The 19,696-nt window shown below is 45.6% G+C and overlaps 1 protein-coding gene and 1 pseudogene across 5 annotated transcripts in view; one reads left to right on the forward strand and one right to left on the reverse strand.

Annotated features, from left to right (window-relative positions):
* Positions 1 to 19,696, forward strand: part of CLASP1 (cytoplasmic linker associated protein 1) — a 266,904-nt gene that overhangs the window by 26,133 nt on the left and 221,075 nt on the right. For all 5 annotated transcript variants that reach the window (XM_023745324.1, XM_023745323.1, XM_014446407.2 and 2 more), the window contains exon 2: positions 12,821 to 13,299. In XM_023745324.1, the coding sequence (XP_023601092.1) occupies positions 13,105 to 13,299 (195 nt within the window). In that variant the 5' untranslated portion in view covers positions 12,821 to 13,104. The remainder of the gene's footprint in view (positions 1 to 12,820; positions 13,300 to 19,696) is intronic.
* On the reverse strand, positions 3,208 to 5,425 carry LOC106694607 (annotated as a pseudogene).

Genomic DNA, 19,696 nt, shown 5'->3' on the forward strand with positions numbered 1-19,696 from the left:
TTTGGGACCTTGACCAAGTCTTACATTCTGTGACTTCCAGTAGTTAGCATAGTGTATACATAACTTGGCACAGAGTAAATGTTTGTTGACTGAGTGAGTGTGTGAGCTTGAAAGTGATTGGAGCTGTGGGAGGGAGGAGAAGGAGAGGGAAAGAACAGAAGTATCAGGTAGAATAAGAACAGAGACTTATTGCTGGCAGGGCAAGGCAGTGTCTTTTTAAAATTTCAGACCGTATTATAATTATAAAAATCATTGTAATGTGGAGAGTCTTATTGATAGAAACACACCACTTTTGACTTAGTGTGACTAAATTCTGCTAATTTCTGGCTTCCAAAGTTGGCTATTAATGTATTATGCCTGCCTTCTCCATAATTTCTAGGGAGATTTTTTTTTTTTATATTTTATTGATTTTTCACAGAGAGGAAGGGAGAGAGATAGAGAGTTAGAAACATCGATGAGAGAGAAACATCGATCAGCTGCCTCCTGCACATTTCCCACTGGGGATGTGCCCGCAACCCAGGCACATGCCCTTGGCCGGAATCGAACCCGGGACCTTTCAGTCCGCAGGCCAACGCTCTATCCACTGAGTCAAACCGGTTTCGGCTCTAGGAAGATTTTTGATGTAGTCATTGATTAACTGGTGCTGGTAATTTAAATTGTACTTCTTGTAAATATGTTTTTATTGATTTCAGAGAGGAAGGGAGGAGAGAAGGATAGAAACATCAGTGATGAGAGAGAATCATTGATTGGCTGTCTCCTGCACGACCCCTACTGGGGATCAGGCCAGCAGCCTGGGCATGTTTTCTGACTGGGAATCAAACTGTGACTTCCTGGTTCATGGGTTGACGCTCAACGAACTGCGCCACACTGGCTGGGCTAAATTGTACTTCTTGATACCATGATATAGAATATTATTTTACTTAAGCTTCATAAATGCTTTATTTTTTATTGGTTCTTGTTTTTGTGAACTCATAGTTGTTGGAGTCAATTCAGTGCCAACAGGAATCCCCTATTTGGAGTGCCATTATACTGGTCTGCTCTGGCCTTTGTTGGTCAGCTCTGTTCTGTTCCCAGGAGCATTCTTGGCAGGTGGGTGGTGATGATAGGAAAGTGAGAGGGGAGAGTAGTGTTCTCAAAGCCAGAGTGGGGCTGGCTTATGTAGACAGAAGACACCCCCCCCTCCCCCATCCCTGACTGGTTTGTCTTCATGCAAATGAGGACTCTAAATCCTCATAATTTGATTGGGGGTCCAAGAGGCACTGGCTTGATTGATCAGAAGAGAGCCGCTCTGGTTGGTTGGAGCTATGAAGCTCCGATTGGATGGGGAAAGCCTCAGTCCTATTGGTTGAAGTAGGATTCCAGGAACTCCTTTATAAAGGCTGGTGTAGGAAGCCACCCATTGTCTTCACTTTCAGAGAAGTGTAAACAAGGAACCCAGGAGCTGGTGAACCTTGAGCCCTGGCAAGGGCCAGAGCTATGCACCGATTGTTTAGTCGAGACAATGGTGGCTCAAGCAATTTCCTGACCAAATAGTCTCAGAGTAAATCTTTACTAATATTTACTGACCTTTAAGATAGTCTGTCTGTTATTGGAATTGCCTGACTAAGGGCTAGATGTGTATCCAAAATTGAATAAAAGGTTGGCAAGGCCTTGCGTTGGACTTCCCGCCTGGCCCCCCATATTTCCAAATTATTATTTCTTGTCTGGTCTCTGTCATTTGCACGCAGCCCTTCTCCAGATCCCGAATCCTGAACCATGCGGGACATGGCTCACACAGGCTGGCACAGTGCAGGCAGGCAGCTTAGCACAGAGGCCTGTAGTCCAGTGCAGGCTTGTCCCTGAAGTATAGTTGCATGAAAGGTTCCCGTGTAGAAACGGCTGCTAGGCTCTGTTTTTCTTTTTTTAAAAGGTAGCCACCAGAGCTCTTTTTGGTAGGGTCTTCTTTCTCAGGGTTCTCATTTTAATCCCCTACTTCTCATGTTCCACGTACTACGTATAGCTCTTTAACATTTTCATTATGCCTGACTTCTCCATAATTTCTAGGGAGATTTTTGATGTAGTCATTGATTAACTGGTGCTGGTAATTTAAATGGTACTCCTTGTAAATGTGTTTTTATTGATTTCAGAGAGGAAGGGAGAGGGAGAGAGAGATAGCAACATCATTGATGAGAGAGAATCATTGATCGGCTGCCTCCTGCATGCCCCACACTGGGGATTGAGCCTACAACCTGGGCATGTGCCCTGACCGGGAATTGAACCATGACCTTCTGGTTCATAGGTCGACACTCAACCGCTGAGCCACGCCGGCCGGGCAACATTTTCATTTTTATTGAGTGCCCATGCTTTGGACTTCAATGAGGCGGTAGTAGAGTGATGTAGAATTGTGGAAAGAATACAAACTTGGGGGCAGGTTGATCTGGTTTTTGATAACTGCCTGATAATAACTAGCTTTAAAACCCTGGGTAGTGTTCTTTTTAAAACCTAACCTTTCTCAGGTTTATTTCCTTATGTTCAAAGTAGGAGTGCTGATGCCTCCTTATCTCACTGGTATCTCATTGTCTCTGCCTTACCACACTTCTTCCCTCAATCGTTCACAAGGTCCCACCTCCCTCGTTAAGTGCCATTAACTAATGGGTGCACATTCTATCCACATTTTAAGACAGAGTTCAAACTGAGTCTTGTTTACTGGTATATAGTTTTGACTTGGTCATTCCAGATCTTCTTGATCCATCCCTTCTCCGATATGACCACAGTATGTACTTAATACCCCTTATTAGGCAGGTGCAACATTCTTCCTGTGGAATCGGCAACCTATGTTTGTGTTGAGTTCATATATGACAACCTTTCTGTATGTTGTCTCCAAGTAAGTTGGAAGCACTTTCACGTTAAGTCATAGACTATAGTTACTTCTTTAAAACTTTTTTTTTTCTTTTAATAATGGGTCTGAACATTCTGTGACAGATTTTTGGTCAAGTTGTTTTAATTAAAAAGTACTGATTTTAAAAACTAATAACTTAAAAACTGCCACACACACAGAAGAACCAAACGGTCCACAAGACAATCTCCTTTCCTCCTGAAGGCTTTACCATGAGTGCAGTCATTAACCAGCCTTTTACTATTAAAGTTAAATGGCCAATTGAGACAAACAGTTCTAAGACCGTTCTCCCACCACTGAGTAAGATGTGGGTGGCCGCTATGGGGATGATATCATTCGTCCGTCTGAGCTTTCTGGGCAGACTTGGTGCTTTGCCAGCTCCAGCTGCCTTCTTGTCCACTGCTTTGATGACTCCCACAGCAACTGTCTGTCTCATGTCACGAACACTGACACGGCCCACAGGAGGGTAGTCGGAGAAGCTCTCAACACACTTGAGCTTGCCAGGAACCATGTCGATAAAGGCAGCATCACCAGATTTCAAAAACTTAGGGCCATCCATCTTCCAGCTTTTTCCCAGAACGATGATCAATCTTCTCCTTCAGCTCAGCAAATTTACAAGCAACATGAGCTGTGTGACCATCCAGCACTGGTGCATATCTGGCCTGGATGGCTCAGGATAATCACCTGAGATGTGAAGCCAGCTGCTTCCATTGGTGGGTCATTTTTGCTGTCACCAGCCACCTTGCCTCGGCGAACATCTTTGACAGACACGTTCTTGACGTTGAAGCCCACATGGTCCTCAGGAAGAGCTTCACTCAATGCTTCATGGTGCATTTCAGCAGACTTCCCTTCAGTTGTAACGTTGACTGGAGCAAAGGTGACCACCTTCTGGGTTTGAGAACACTGTTGAGGTCCAGCCCCAACAGGTCCAGGGGTTCCCAAAGGTGTGGACGGAGTCGGCGAAGAATGAAGGACACGGAGACAGCGTTCAGTTGATCAGCATAGTGAGGTTCTCTCTTTATTGTCCTGTTACAGCTGTATTTTATGCTACTCGATTCTATAAGCATGCCTCTGTAGTCATATCATGGTATGTTTTGGGTCCTCCCTTGACCTTCTACAGTTCCTTGTTTCATGTCCATAGTTTCTTATCTGACCTTTTTACCAGAAATCCTGTCTCTATCTAGTTCTGTTGATTTTAATCTCGTCTAGGTTAATCTCTGTGTTCTATTATAAGGGCTATTCCAAGGTCGCTGCTCTACTGATAAGCTACAAGGAAGTGACTGAAGGAGATTCTCCTACCCAGTAAAGGTTATATGTCCTCCCAGCCTTGCTGCTTGCCTTCCCTGGGACTGCCCTGTGTTGGTGGGTCTCCAGGGGTATAGGCTTTGGTGCTTTCCCTGGTGGGCAGACCTCTGGGGATGTGGGCCCAACAAGTCCCAAATTTATTGCCAACAGTCTTAGTCCAAGTCCTTCATAAGTAGTACATGGTATTTCTGTAACACTAGGGGGTTTCACTGATTTATTCTCTTTCTTAGTCCTGTTAATCCCTAACTCCAGGGAAAAATCCTCACCTGGGGAAACAACCTTTCTCGGGGAGGTGGTCCTGTTTAAAACACATAGCGCTAAGAGGGGGAGCAAACATGCCATATACACCAGGTCCTTTGAAACATAAGCTGTGCAGATGTTTCTTCCCTGGAGCGACTGTGTCAAGCAGCAAGGGTGGACCGGCTTCTGGCAGAGCACCAGTCTCCACTCGGTTCTGTCACAGGGACAGGACCAATACCGCCAATTAGGTAGACATCCTGGGGGGCCAGACGCAGGGCCTGGTCAGTTGGACGAGTTGGTGGCAGGATGCTATCCAGAGCTTCAAGCCATCTTTATGGGTGACTTTCCATCCCTTGAACCAAGGCATATTAATACTTGGCTCCAGCATGTTGTCATCATTCCAACGAGAAATTGGCACAAATGCTACTGTGTGACAACTGTAGCCAATTTTCTTAATGTGGGTGCTGACTTCTTTAACAATTTCCTCATCTTTTCTGGCTGTAGAGTAGCTCAGTGGAATCCATTTTGCTAACATCAACAATCAGTTGTTTCACACCCACTATGTCAGCCAGAGGGGCATGCTCATGGGTCTGCCCATTCTTGGAGATTTCTGCTTCAAATTCACCAACACCAGCAACAATAATCCGGACAGCACAGGTAGCCTGAGATGTGCCTGAAACCATGTTTTGATGAAGTCTCTGTGTCCTGGGCCATCAATGATGTTTACATAATATTTGCTGGTCTCGAATTTCCACAGGAGATATCAATGGTGATACCTCACTCACGTTCAGCTTTCAGTTTATCCAAGACTCAGGAATACTTGAAGGAGCCCTTCTGAATCTCCGCACTCTCCTCAAATTTTTCAGTGGTTCTTTTGTCGATCCCACCACATTCATAGATCAGATGGCCAGTAGTGGTAGACTTGCTGGAATGTTCGTGTCTAATGACAGTGATGTTGATATGAGTCTTTTCCCATTTTGGGTTTGAGTTAGTGGTGGTTTTCATGACACCTGTGTTCTGGTGGCAAACCTGTGGTGAAAAACCTATAGTTATTCTTTTGTAGCTTCTTCAGTGAGGTGTGTATGATGAGGGACTTGCCTCGACCAATGGAATGTAGCAGGAGTGATTTACAAGTTGTGGATCCTAGGCCTTGGCAGTCCTGGCAGCTTCCCACTTGGCTGTTTTGGAGTGCTCCACCCACTATGTAGTGAACGTGTGCTTTACTCCCAAATGGTTAGAGATCATGCGTGGCAGTGTGCCCAGCCAGCAGCCAATATCAATGCCTCAGACATGTGAACGATGCCACTGTAACGTCTTCAGCCCCCATCAAGCTGGCAGATGACAGCAGCTGCATAAAGGTTCTAAGGAAGAATAGTAGAATCTCCCATCTGAGCCCAACCAACCCACAGACCTTTGAGAAATATTAACTTTTTAAAAAAATATATATTTTATTGATTTTTTACAGAGAGGAAAGGAGAGAGATAGTTAGAAACATCGATGAGAGAGAAACATCGATCAGCTGCCTCCTGTACACCTCCTACTGGGGATGTGCGCACTACCAAGGTACATGCCCTTGACCGGAATCGAACCTGGGACCCTTCAGCCTGCAGGCCGACGACGCTCTATCCACTGAGCCAAACCGGTTTCGGCAGAGAAATATTAACTTTTTAAGCCACCAAATGAAAACAGTACTACTTTTAACTTGTAACTTATGGAGAAGTCTACAGTAGACTAAGAAGTTGCAGAGCTTGCGGTTGGTTCCGTTCTCCCCATTCGCCACCTTTAATACTCAATAGTTGTGTACCTGCGTGCCACAGAGTGGTGATGATGAGTCAGGGCTAGAGATAGGAGCTATTAAAAAATGCCTTCTGCAGCCTCTTCCCATCCTTACTCTTGGTTAGTGTATGTGGAGCCAGTATTCCCCAGAGTGCAATGCAGAGGTAGCAGTCAAGACTAGAGGGCAGGATTCTCAACCTTATTGCTCTTTTCATGACATCAGACTGTCTTATTCATTCTTGTTGAAGATGCTACTTTTTAACTTCTGCCTCTTAGCCTGTAGCAGAGTTGGGCTATTGTTCTGGTTTAGGTTCTAATCTATATATACTAGTGGCCCGGTGCACGAAATTCGTGCACGGGGGAGGAGGTGTTCCTCAGCCCGGCCTGCACCCTCTCCAATCTGGGACCCCTCGAAGGGTGTCCTATTGCCGGTTTATAGAGATCGGGCCTAAACCAGCAGTCGGACATCCCTCTCGCAGTCCGGGACTGCTGGCTCCTAACTGCTCACCTGCCTGCCTGCCTGCCTGATTGCCCCTAACCACTCTGCCTGCCAGCCTGCTCGCCCCCAACTGCCCCCCCTGCTGGCCTGCTCACTCCAAACTCCCCCCTCCCCCCGCTGTCCTGATCACCTCCAACTGACCCCCACTGATGGCCTGCTTGCCCCCAACTGGCCCCCCTGCTGGTCTGCTTACCCCCAACAGCCCCACCCCCCCACCTGATCACCCACAACTGCCCTCCCCTCTTGGCCTCTAACCACTTCTACCTCGGCCCCACCACCATGGATTTGTCCAGAAGAACGTCCGGAAGGTCTCCTGGAAGGTCTCCCAGTCTAATTAGCATATTACCCTTTTTTAGTATAGATAGAGTCCTGGTGCATGGGGGGGGGGGGGGAGCGGGCGGGCGGCTGGTTTGCCTGGGTGTCCCGGATCAGGGTGGGGGTTCTCTTGGGACATGGGGTGGCCTGGGTGAGGGGCCTGTGGTGGTTTTCAGGCCTGCCATGCCCCATGGGGTGAGGGTCCCGCTGGGGGGCATAGCCAGCCTGGGTGAGGGGCTGAGGGCTGTTTTCAAGCTGGCCACACCCCCTTCAGGGTGGGGGTCCCTGCTGGGGTGCCTGGCCAGCCTGGGTGAGGGGCTGATGACTGCAGGCTGGCCAAACCCCCAGTGGGGATCCTCACCCCATGAGGGTGTGGCCAGCCTGGGTGAGGGGCTGAGGGATGTTTTCAGGCTGGCCACACCCCCTTCAGGAGGGGGTCCACAGTGGGGTGCCTGGCCAGCCTGGGTGAGGGGCTGATGGCTGTTTACAGGCTGGCCACGCCCTGGGCAACCCAGGCTCCCAGACCCTCCTTGAGTGGAGGCCATGCCGGCTGGAAGCAGGTATCTGGGATTTATTTGTCTTCTGTAATTGAAACTTTGTAGCCTTGAGCAGAGCACAGGGCAGCAGGGCAGGCAGGAAGCTTGGCTTCCTCCATCGCCAGGGGCAACCCAAGCTCCCTGTTTGCTCCATCTCCCTGGCCACCGCCATCTTGGTTGGGTTTATTTGCATACTCGCTCCTGATTGGCTGGTGGGCGTGTCTGGTGGGCGTGGCGTATGAGTGTAGCAGAGATACGGTCAATTTGCATGTTTCTCTTTAAAAAAAATTTTTTTTTAGATTAAATATTTATTGTTTGCATGTTTCTCTTTTATTAGATAAGATAAAAGCCTAAGTGACCGAACGACTGGCCTGACCAGCTGACCGGCTGACTGGTTGGTAGCTATGATGTGCACTGACCACCAGGGGGCAGATGCTCAATGATGGGGCTGCCCACTGATGGTCAGTGTGCTCCCACAGCCAACCTCCCAGGGCCGGCCAACCTCCACAATCCCTCCCCCTGGCCAGCCAGGCCCAATCGGCCCTGATTGCTGGCTAGGCCGGGACCCCACCCGTGAATGAACTAGTCCAGAAGCTCACCTTGGGCCCTGGCTGTGTCCTGTTTGTTCTTGTGTCCCTGGGCCTTTCAGTAATGCCTTACACATAACATACCTCATTTTTATTTAGCTCACCCATAGGTAACTGCTGTGGTTCCTGGTTCCAGGTGAACTTCAGACCTTAGTTTCCTTTTTGCACTCTTCCCTAGTAGAGAACCCGGGTAGGATGTCCTATAGGGGGCCCGGGCAGGATGTCCTAGAGCAGTGGTTCTCAACCTTCTGGCCCTTTAAATACAGCTCCTCATGTTGTGACCCAACCATAAAATTATTTTCGTTGCTACTTCATAACTGTAATGTTGCTACTGTTATGAATCGTAATGTAAATATCTGATATGCAGGATGGTCTTAGGCGACCCCTGTGAAAGGGTCGTTCAACCGCCAAAGGGGTCTTGACCCACAGGTTGAGAACCCCTGTCCTATAGGGAACCCGGGCAGGATGTCCTATAGGGGGCCTGGGCAGGATGTGGGTGGAAGGAAAAGATTTTTACTTCCTCCTCCTGGGTCATCTTCCAAATCCTCCTGCACCTCCTTTTCTAAGTCCTCCACATCCTCTCCTGTTTACTTTCTAAGTTTTCTGAATTATTTAAAATATAAAGTCTTTATGTAATTTTGTTGCTGTATGAAGTTTTGCCTATATGTTTGTCAGTTTGCTTTTGATCTCTTTTTTTTTAAATATATTTTTATTGATTTCAAAGAAGAAGGGAGAAGGAAAGGGAAAGATAGAAACATCAATGATGAGAGAGAATCATTGATTGGCTGCCTCCTGCTCGCCCCCCACTGGGGCTGGAGCCTGCAACCTGGGCATGTGTCCTGACCGGGAATTGAACCGTGACCTCCTGGTTCATAGGTCAATGCTCAACCACTGAGCCACGTCGGCCTGGCCGGGCGCTTTCGATCTCTTTTTATGATTCAATTGTAAATGCTTAGAAACTTCTTCCTGGGGGTGGGGGGGAGGTTCCGAGAGGAGAATGCATAATTATTTGCTTATGTATCTAAATATGTCTGTGGAAAGACACAGAAAAGGGGTCATTATTTGCTTAGGCAGGGAAATCGGGTGGCTGGGCAGCAGTGGGAAGGAGGTCTTGTACTTGTGTACCCTGTGAATTCGGGACCGTGTGACTGTAGTCCCTGAATACCTGAGATGGAGGAAGTGTTCGAAAGCATGGGGAAAAGGTACCAAAATCCAGTTTAGTAAGAATAAGAGAGGATTGTCCATTCCTTTTTTTTTTTAATTAAGAAAAAGAAGAGGAAATGGGGTCCCAGTCTGTGCAATGCCTAGGGCTTCCAGTGGTTTTCATTCTGCATGTGATCCGTGGGAATTTGGGGCCAATTTTTGAGTGTGCTAGAATTCTAACAGAGAGCTTTTATATTATACATATATTATAAGCCACTCTTAGACTGGAATGAGCGGGATCATTTTTCTCCCTGGAATGGAGGCTTGGCTGTCTTGCCCCATTCTTCCCAGGTAAACACGAAGTCTGACCTCCTTTCTCTGAGTCAGCACAGAACTAGGCCAGACTTGTAGGCCAGACTCGTAATAGCAAGGGTTTGAAGGTGGGGAGAGGAAACTCACTGGGCATGCGGCCTTGGAAAGTTACCTTTGCCTCAGTTCCTTCATCTGTAAAATAGGGATTAATACGTACTTTATAGAGTTGGTTGGAGAATTAGAGATGGTATGTATACATTGTCCAGCATGGAAGCTGACACCCAGGTAGATTCTTTAAAATGGTGTTATCATCATTATTGGTTAGTGCCGGTTGATTTTATGCTCCTTGAAGGAGTAAAGGACATGGGATTCTTTCCATTGAGAATGACAGGTAGATGTTTAGGGGAGGAAGGAGTGGGTCAATTATCTCTTGGTGTGGTTTGACTAGGTCAGGGGTAGGCAACCTTTTTGTGAGTGCGTGCCCAAACCAGCAAAATCTCTGACTCAAAATTCTTCTGCGTGCCAACCCTAATTTTTTGAGAACATGTTACGCCTACTTGATATCTCTTAAGGTGTACGTATGTGAAGAACCCTGAAGAAATAATACATTCGAGCGACAAAAACACAGTATATGATGATGAAAAATACATTTATTTTTAATGTATACATGTACACTGATAGTCTGACAGAAAACTTTATGACTCCGTTTGATATTATCAGTGGGACTTTTGCTGCTGCATCACTGATGACAGATTTTACATCAGGTTTATATCTTGTGACCTTCAGAGATATGCACGAGCTACTACTTTCATCCGTCAGGCTACTCCTATTATGAGACTTAACAAAATTCATCACTGAGAACAAAGATTCACAAGCGTATGGGGTGAAACCAAAACACTGGTTGGATCTAGGAAGGCAGGGAGAGTTAAGGCAGAGGCATAGAAATTGCTCTTCCCCTCTCTCGTCAATCCATGTCTATGGTCTTTAAGATAACTTGTTATGTAAAATTATTTATTTATCTAAGATGCACCTACACTGAATTTATCTGAAAAATAAAAAAAGTCGATATTAAGAAAAAAAATTGTAAATGGAAGATAATAAGAGAGGGTTTTGCGTGCCAGCAAAAGTTACTGGCGTGCCATGTTTGGTATGCGTGCCAGGTGTTGCCCACCCTGGACTAGGTGGATTTTCTGCTGGTCTCCTTAGATTGATTTGTGTAGCTGCAGTCCGATGAATGGCTGCCCGGTTCCAACTGGCCTCGCTCAGGCCTGACCGTTGCGGCTGGAAGTGGGCTGGAGAACATGGCCTCGCGTTTTGGAAGCTAGAGCAGCTTCCTGGTAGCATGGCAGCCTCAGGCGGCATTCTGAGGGGGCTCCAGTGCTTGCTGTCAAACCTCTGCTTGCTTTGCAGTTGCTGATTTCCAGCTGGCCACAAGTCTCAGGACCAGTTCTAGAGTCACTGTGGGTGTGGCAGACTACGCCTTGGTGGGGGAGGAGTAGCAAAGAATTTGTGGCCATTTCACAAGCCCAACCTTGCTTGCTCTGCTTCTTGGGCTAATACTGGGCCTGGAAAGAAAAGGTTCTGTTGGTTTCTCCTGTTTCCTGTATCACTGATACCTTCTGTAGTCCAACTTATGAGCTGTTAAGGAATTAGAGATATTTTTGTTTGAACTAAAAATTGGAGAGAAGGGTAATAGCTGATTTATGTATCTAAGATCCTTCTTGTGAGGGAGGGACTGGTTCCCGGGTGTGGAACTGACTGGAGAGCAGATGCTCCTCCCTTTGAGGAAGGCTTGCCATGTGAGATGGTGAGTTTTATTCCCCGTCCCCAGCCTGCTGCGTTGTTAGAAGCAGTAAAGCAGGAGTCGGGCAAGCACACACCTGGGGCTTTGAGGGAGCATTTTCCTTACTGACTTACATGATTCCTGTGGGTATAAAAAATCTCTGATTCTGGAACTCGGAAAGACCATTGTGCTTCGTGTACGGAGAGAGGGGATGAGGCTGGGTGGTGCTAGGGAAGGAAGTACTGTGCGCAGAGTGGAAGAGCTGCCGCGCACAGCCTTTGAACTTACTTGGTGTAATAGCTCAGCTTTCCCTGCTGGAGCCCTGAGAGCTGGTGCAGGGTTGCTGTGCAGAACGTCTCTCTTTAGCAGTGTCAGGGGCTGCTGCATCTGGAAGGCAGGCTTTCTATGGATCTTCTTAGGTTAGATTGAAAGGAATTGATGTAGGAAGTACGTGTGTACAATTGCTTCAGCAGCTGTAGATTAAATGGTCAGCTTTTTCACTTAATGAAAAGGATTGTGGTACTTTTCCTGTATCATGTGTTTTGCCCTACCCCAAACATGATTTTGAGGTCTCCTGCTTTTATAACAGTACCAGGCCCATGTGGAGCGATTGTCTGCCAGTGGAGAGCTCCATGTCAGTAACTGATCAGAATATGAGCCGATTTCCTTTCCTTCATTACTTTCTTTGTTGTAGAGGGGATGTGTGAAGGCTACCACTCAACTGTTGTTAAGCTTCTAAGCAAGAAGTTTGATGTAGGGACTGGCTTTGACTTCCAATGTTACCAGACTGACCACTTTGGTCAATGGTGTTTCTATGGAGCCCACCCCATATCCAGCCCTTGGTTTCTTTGAAAACTGAGAGGAAGGCAATAAGCTGCAGACACAGAATGGTGTTAAGTTTTCGGTGGGAAGCAACATTTAAGCTACAAATAAATAAGCCAGCTAAAGCAGAGAGTGCTTTGCTGACTGGTGCATTTATAAGCTGGAAAATTGTGACAAACCTCAACCCACCAACTGTGTAGCCCATTGGCTCTGCTTGGGCCTTCAGTGTTCTTCCTGATAACAGTAGTAACCATGGCCCTGGCCCGTGTGCTGGTTGGTTGGGTGAATGGTCGCTGGTTAGATTCCTGATTGGGGCACATGCCCAAGTTGTGGGCTTGATCCCCAGTAGGGAGTGTGCAGGAGGCAGCCGATCCATGTTTCGCTCTTAATGGATGTTTCTCTCTCCCTCCCTCTCCCTCTCCCTCTCCCTCTAAAAAATCAATGAAAAAATCTTAAAAAAATAACGATTATGTTATTCTGATATGATTGCCGAGCATTCCTGATTCTCATTTCCACTTGCCATTATAAATGATTCTGCAGCATGAACTGCTTTGTTTTTGATTCAGTGTTTTATAACATTTGAGTGTTACATTATCTATGCTGATTTGTCGTTTTCTTACTTTTCAGAATGGACTGCTGAATTATGAAGTATTTCAGACCCAATACCAGGACTTCACTCTGCCATTCACTCCTTTATCGTCTACTAGTTATTTAAATTGAACTTTTAATATCCTGCCAGCTGCTCTTCAGACACACATGGTGCATTGTTGCCATTCCCCGGATTGCATCTTTGAAACACAGGCTCTTAGTAACCTTCAGCGAACAAAGAGGCAACCTCCCGGGTACACTAACTGGGAGGGTGTCACCCTGACTGCCCTCTAGCTTTTGCTGCATCTCAATTTGAATTCACCATGGAGCCTCGCATGGAGTCCTGCCTGGCACAGGTGTTGCAGAAGGATGTGGGGAAACGACTGCAGGTTGGCCAAGAACTCATAGACTATTTCTCAGACAAACAGAAGTCTGCTGACCTTGAGCATGACCAGACCATGTTAGATAAACTTGTGGATGGACTCGCTACCTCTTGGGTGAACTCTAGCAATTACAAGGTAAGCTGTGCATTAGAAGGCACTCCAGGTGGCTGGGCTGCCTTCGTGGATCCGAATTGGTCCTTAGGAAAAAAATATTTGTGAGCAATCAGCATGATTCTTTGACTTCCAGTAAGATACCTGGTCAGGTTATGGCTCCTAGACATGTCATTCTAGAAGAAGTAGAGTTTCCTTTGATTTTTGTTTGAGATCAAGAATTGTTATCTTTCAACACTTTGAGAGAAGGCCAAGTGAACCGGTAAAGAGAAGGTCTTATGTTGGAAAGCATTTGCAGCCTTAGGGTAGAAGTGAATGTTGTGTCCTGCACCGGGTGGGTCATGATACCTTGGTGAGTGGCCCTTCCTGAATGAGGAATGTCTTCCTGATTTTCTCGGGGACTGTTCTGTGTGATGGCCTGGAGCTTATACTTCAGTTCTAAAAACCAAAGCTTTCCGTGCCCTTGCCCGGTGGAAGGTGCAGGCAGGGTCCTCTGACCAGCTGAGTTGTGAAGGTTGACCATATATACCAAGGACTGAGTTTTCGTGAATAAAAACTGGGCTGGACTTGAAGTGCAGAAGAGGTGTCTTGCTCTCTCTGCCTTCTCCCTCCCATGAAATGCTTTTAGTTTGACAAGAGGGTGGCCTTTTTGGGTCAAGGTTGTATTGCCAATAGGTGCTGTAGTCATTGTGAAAGGGGCTTACAGAAACAGAATCTTTTGTGCTTTTTCATTGACCCAGTCTTCTGAGATTTATTTGGACTTGAAAACTAGTGCTTACAGTATTCCTTTGTTTACTTGAGTATACTATACACTGTTTTCCAAATACATTAAACCTTGGTCTGGTCTAAGAGTCAGCAGACTTTATACTTATTAAGAGTGTTACATAGGAATCTAATATTTCACCTACAACTGGATATAAAATTTATTTAAAAGCTGGGCTTAAATTTTACTCCATCCGTTTATTCACTTAGTTGAAGTTAACAAGTGCTCCTTCCCTGCTGGCATTGGTGCTGAAGGTAGGAGTGTCAAAGAGGTCCGACTCGAGTCATCACACTTTTGAGGGCTGTGAAGTCACCTGTGCATGTTGGAAGCACAGCCCCACCTCTCTTTCTCTGTACGTGTTAGGGTGCTTCTGGCTGACCGTAACCAAAAACAGACTCAGTTGACTTAGTTACTATTAGAGTAATTTCTTCTAAGAATTTAAGAAGTCCACAGTGTCAGGGAAGAAGAGTGCCTGCTGTGTCTTCACCTGAGACGAAATCTTTCTTAGACGCTCCTAGCAGACTTTACATCGCAGAATGGCTTTGCGTGCTTCCCCCAGCATCACTGGAAAATGGATAGTGTCCATGCTTGCTTTTGACTGTCATGCTTAACCTCCTGTGTTAAGAAGGGGGCCGGCCTCTGCTGAATGAAGCCCGTGGCCGTGTGAAAGGGGGAATTTGTGAACAGTGTCAGACTCCTGTTAGGAAGGTTAGGCAGGGGACCTAGGTACCATGGGTGTTAACTGAGTAACCTACAGTCGCTACACTGCATGAGCTTTCTCAGCCTCTCCAAGCTTTAGTTTCCTCCTCCATAATGTGGGATGATCGAGTTATTGTAAGCACTAAATGAGAGCATATACCATAACCTTATCACATGCCTGCCACATAACACACACTCAGACATTAGCAATTGTTATCAAGACTTGGTTCCTGTCTTCAAGGAGCTCAGAGTCTAGGTGGGGGTGAGCACTGATAAAGAAGCAAATGGTTAGCAGCGGTCCTCAAACTTTTTAAACAGGGGGCCAGTTCACTGTCCCTCAGACCGTTGGAGGGCCGGACTATAGTTGAAAAAAAAACTATGAACAAATTCCTATGCACACTGCACATATCTTATTTTGAAGTAAAAAAACAAAACGGGAACAAATACAATATTTGTATTTGCATGTGGCCCACGGGCCGTAGTTTGAGGACTCCTGGGTGTGTGCAATAATGGAGATTTTCAGAATATGGTGGGAAGACAGAAGAGAGTAGTAGCGCTGCCAGGAGGAATCCAAGATTTTGAAGATTGACTAGTTTTTTCAGAATAGCACTTGCAAGTAGAGTTTTTCTTTAATTCACCTCGGAGCCTCGCATGGAGTCCTGCCTGGCACAGGTGTTGCAGAAGGATGTGGGGAAATGACTACACGTTGGCCAAGAACTTATACACTATTTCTCAGACAAACAAGGTGACATTTTCTGAGCTGTGGCAGCTCGAGGGAATGAGGGAAACTTATGCTGAGCAGCTTTCCTGCTTAATCTCGACAACTTTTATTCAGGCAACACTGCAGTCACCTGCACACTTAGTGGGCCTTGTGCGAACAAACACCAGTGCTTTTTGTGAGTATAGTCTCATAGCCCTTTCTTCAGTTTTAGAATCCCCAAAGCTCTGGAGATTTAGTGTTTTTTACTTGTCATTTGACTTGAAGTGAACTGAGGTGCAACTGTTACAGTATAGTCTTTATTTGCTTAGGATGTATTTTACTGCAAAAGTATGAATATGTTTGATTGTGGGTTGCTGTCCCAAGTTCTGTACAAAGGTGTGCACACACACACGTATATGTATGTATGTATGTGTGTGTGTATATATATATGTGTGTGTGTGTATGTATAAATATATATTTCTATAGCTATGTGCACTGTTTTAACTTGAAAAATTCATTGAGGACCTGTATTAACATTGTGGAATAATAATAATAGCCCAGATGGTTATGGGACATTTACTATCTACCAGAAAGTGTGCTAAATATATGTTCCTTTTTAACTTATAATTACCACTAGTAGCCCGGTGCACGAAATTTGTGCACATTGAAAGGGAATTAATTAGAGGAACGTAATTTGGACTCACTATCTAATATTAATAATATGTGAGCGTGAGGCAGTCCACGTTTCTGAAATTCAATGACATGAATTTTAGCTATTACTTTGCCAAAGAAATGGAATTTTCAGATATCATTTAAAAGAGCATTCAATTTAATATTAAAAACTCTGGCTACCAAGTCAGGTCTGTTTTCAACTTTTTTGCCAGCGTTGTAAATTGTTCGCAATATCTGTCCATTTGGGGTTGCACGTCATGGTTATGAATAAATCGGGCTTGCCATACCTCGTTAAAATTGCCATAGCATCCTGATATCGCTGCTGCATATTTCTGGGACTACCCTCAGAAGATGATGGAAGTATTATCATTTTACCAATCGGCACATTGTCATTTTCAGATCTAGATTTGAGATAATCCATCAAACCACTGTATTTTTCAACTCTCAACTTAGATTAGTTTGCTTTGATGAAATTCATCCGATTGGCCTCCATTTTTGAATACGAATCTATGATAAACTGTTGAGTTAATTTTCCTGCATTTAAAATAGGATTGAATGTGTCCCGCACAGAGAGATGAAATCCATAATACTGCATTTGTGTGACTCGTGTCCTTACATTTTGTCTAGTATTATTGTCGATTACACTGTTGTCTCTGAGTCTTAATGCAATATCTATTCCCCAGCCTTGTTCACCATGTGGAAAAAGAACAGGATATGTCATTGCATCTAATGTAGGAAACAGGATATTGATTTGTTTCATTTTAGTGGCATTTGGATTATTGGGATCTGGTTTACAATGAATGAGCAAGTCCCTTTCAAAAGGAGGTTCTCCATCTTCGTTTCTGAATATGACAGCAACCTCAGTTACACGGGGAGAATTATATCTACCTGGGTCACTGTTGCGATCGTATTTAATCGCCATTGTTACTTCTGTGGGAGCAATACCTTTTGCTGCTGCTTCAGATTGGGCTTCCTTTTCTACCTCATGTAGCATCTTGTATGATTTTGTTAATTCATTTATTTCATGCATGAGGTTGTTGATGTTGATCATGAGTCTTTCTGAGCAGCCCTGGTTTTCTGGAATTGCTAATCTTTTACTTGTAGCTTCAGTTGTATCCAAAATACAGAGTTGAGCAAACTTCCAAGAAACACCATCCGCAGGATGTAAAGTTCCAGTTTGGTGATAAACTTGTCCGTGTATTCTAAAACAGTATGGCCCATATCCTGATGGATGCAATATTTGCACCCATGGAAGCAAAAGCAAAAGAACTATTTATGGAACAAATATTTTCCATGACATTTTACTGTCAGAATCTTCGTTTGTCATTAATCTTTTTAAATATGCCGGGTAATCTGGAAAATGTATATCATTTGGACAGACTTTCCCTTTGCTACAACATCGAGTAAATTTCCCATCGGATGGTTTTTCATCCGAGAAATTGAGTGATAGGCAAGATTCACATCGAACAGTCTTTCCACCACAACTATGTCCAAGAATTGAATATTGGTAGTACTTGTTGATGACTGTTCTCTCAACATATTCTGTTGTCGCCACCCCCTTCTTTCAACTTCAAAGGCACGCTGCTCTGCAGACATTTTCTGTCGATAACACTGGTGTTTTTTAGCATCAGAGCGACGTTTTTCCAGTAGCTGGTGTTCAGATACATCCTGTCACAGGCGCCGCCTTCTTTCAGGATCAGATGCACGCTGCTCTGCAGACATTTTCTGTCGATAACGCCGGCATCTTTTGGCTGCAGAGCTACGTTGTATCAACAGGTGTTCTTTAGACATAGTCCTACCTCTCTACTGTCACGGTCTGAGATGCAGGTGAATGAGAGTCCTGGCTGTCAGGCCGCTGAGAGCTGTGTGACCAACGGCTGATTCTGGCTGATTCTGTGGGGGTGGGACTTCCTCCTCCCTGCTGTCAGTTTCCACAGCTGTGATGAGGAAGCTGGGGTGACAGAGGGAGCCGCGCCCTCCAAGCCGCCCTCTCTCTCGTTCTGCTCTATGTCCAGAGGCCTCCTGCTCTGCCAAGTCCTCCAAACCTCCCGCTCTCCGCTGGCAAGGTCCTGGGAGTTCGTGGGCGTGGCTAGGCGCAAGCGGCTGTGCCTCCCCGACCGGCAAAAGTCCCGGGATCCTGTGGCCACAGCCGCCATCACCTCCTGGGGTGCTTGACACCTGTGTATGCAAATTAACCGCCATCTTTGTTGGATAATTTGCATAGTCATTCGGATGGGCTGGTGGGCGTGACTTGAGCATAGCGGAGGGATGGCTAATTTGCATGTTTCTCTTTTATTATATAGGATATGAGGTAGATATTGCTCTCCTCATTTAAAAAAAATATTTTTTATTGATTTTTTTACAGAGAGGAAGGGAGAGAGATAGAGAGCCAGAAACATTTATGAGAGAGAAACATTGATCAGCTGCCTCCTGCATGCCCCCCACTGGGGATGTGTCCGCAACTAAGGTACATGCCCTTGTCCGGAATCGAACCCGGGACCCTTGAGTCCGCAGGCTGACGCTCTCTCCACTGAGCCAAACCGGTTCTGGCTGCTCTCCTCATTTTACAGCTGAGACTGATGCTGAAATAAATCAATTAACTTGTTCAAGGTGACAGAGCCAGTAAATAAGGTTTATGGACCTCGAACACTCCTCTCCCCAGGTGTTCATGCAGCCGGAGTGAATTAAGCACTTATTATGATGTGGCAGATACTGCACTGAGGGCTGGGTATCCAGAGGGGAAAAGATTGGCCCGGGCCCTGCTCTGACTGGGTATGGTCACTGCTTGGCACTTGAGCTCTGTCTCAGTCTAGTACAGCCATGGGCAAACTCCGGCCCGCTTGAAATGAATAAAACTAAAAAAAAAAAGACCGTACCCTTTTATGTAATGATGTTTACTTTGAATTTATATTAGTTCACACAAACACTCCATCCATGCTTTTGTTCCGGCCCTCCGGTCCAGTTTAAGAACCCATTGTGGCCCTCGAGTCAAAAAGTTTGCCCACCCCTGGTCTAGTATGTCTGGACTTTATCCCTGGGCACTATTTTCTCAAGGCCCATGCCATGCTGCCTTGTATTTGAAATTTGTAGGGTTCCTATTGACCTAAGGCTTCCTTTGCCTCTGCCTTAATTATCTTAATGGTCTAATTAATTAAGAGACAGGTAAGACAGATGAGAGGACAGTGCAAAATGCTGGATAGGAAATAATTCACTGTTAAATTGCATCATATCTGAAAGGCCTTGATGGAGAAGAATTAAATAAAAGCACAAGGATCAAGAGGAGGGAGTTGCACAGTGTTCAGAACAGCCCCTCCTCTTTTGTTCCTCGCTTTCTGGGCAGCACATTCTCTGTATAGATCAGTGGTTCTCAACCTTCCTAATGCCGCGACCCTTTAATACATTTCTCATGTTGTGGTGACCCCCAACCATAAAATTATTTTTGTTGTATAACTGTAATTTTGCTACTGTTATGAATTGTAATGTAAATATCTGATATGCAGGATGTATTTAGGCGACCCCTGTGAAAGGGGCGTTTGACCCCCAAAGGAGTCTCGACCCACAGGTTGAGAACTGCTGGTATAGACTGA

Source organism: Myotis lucifugus, unplaced genomic scaffold, assembly GCF_000147115.1.
Source record: "Myotis lucifugus unplaced genomic scaffold, Myoluc2.0 scaffold_536, whole genome shotgun sequence".
NCBI lineage: Eukaryota > Metazoa > Chordata > Mammalia > Chiroptera > Vespertilionidae > Myotis > Myotis lucifugus.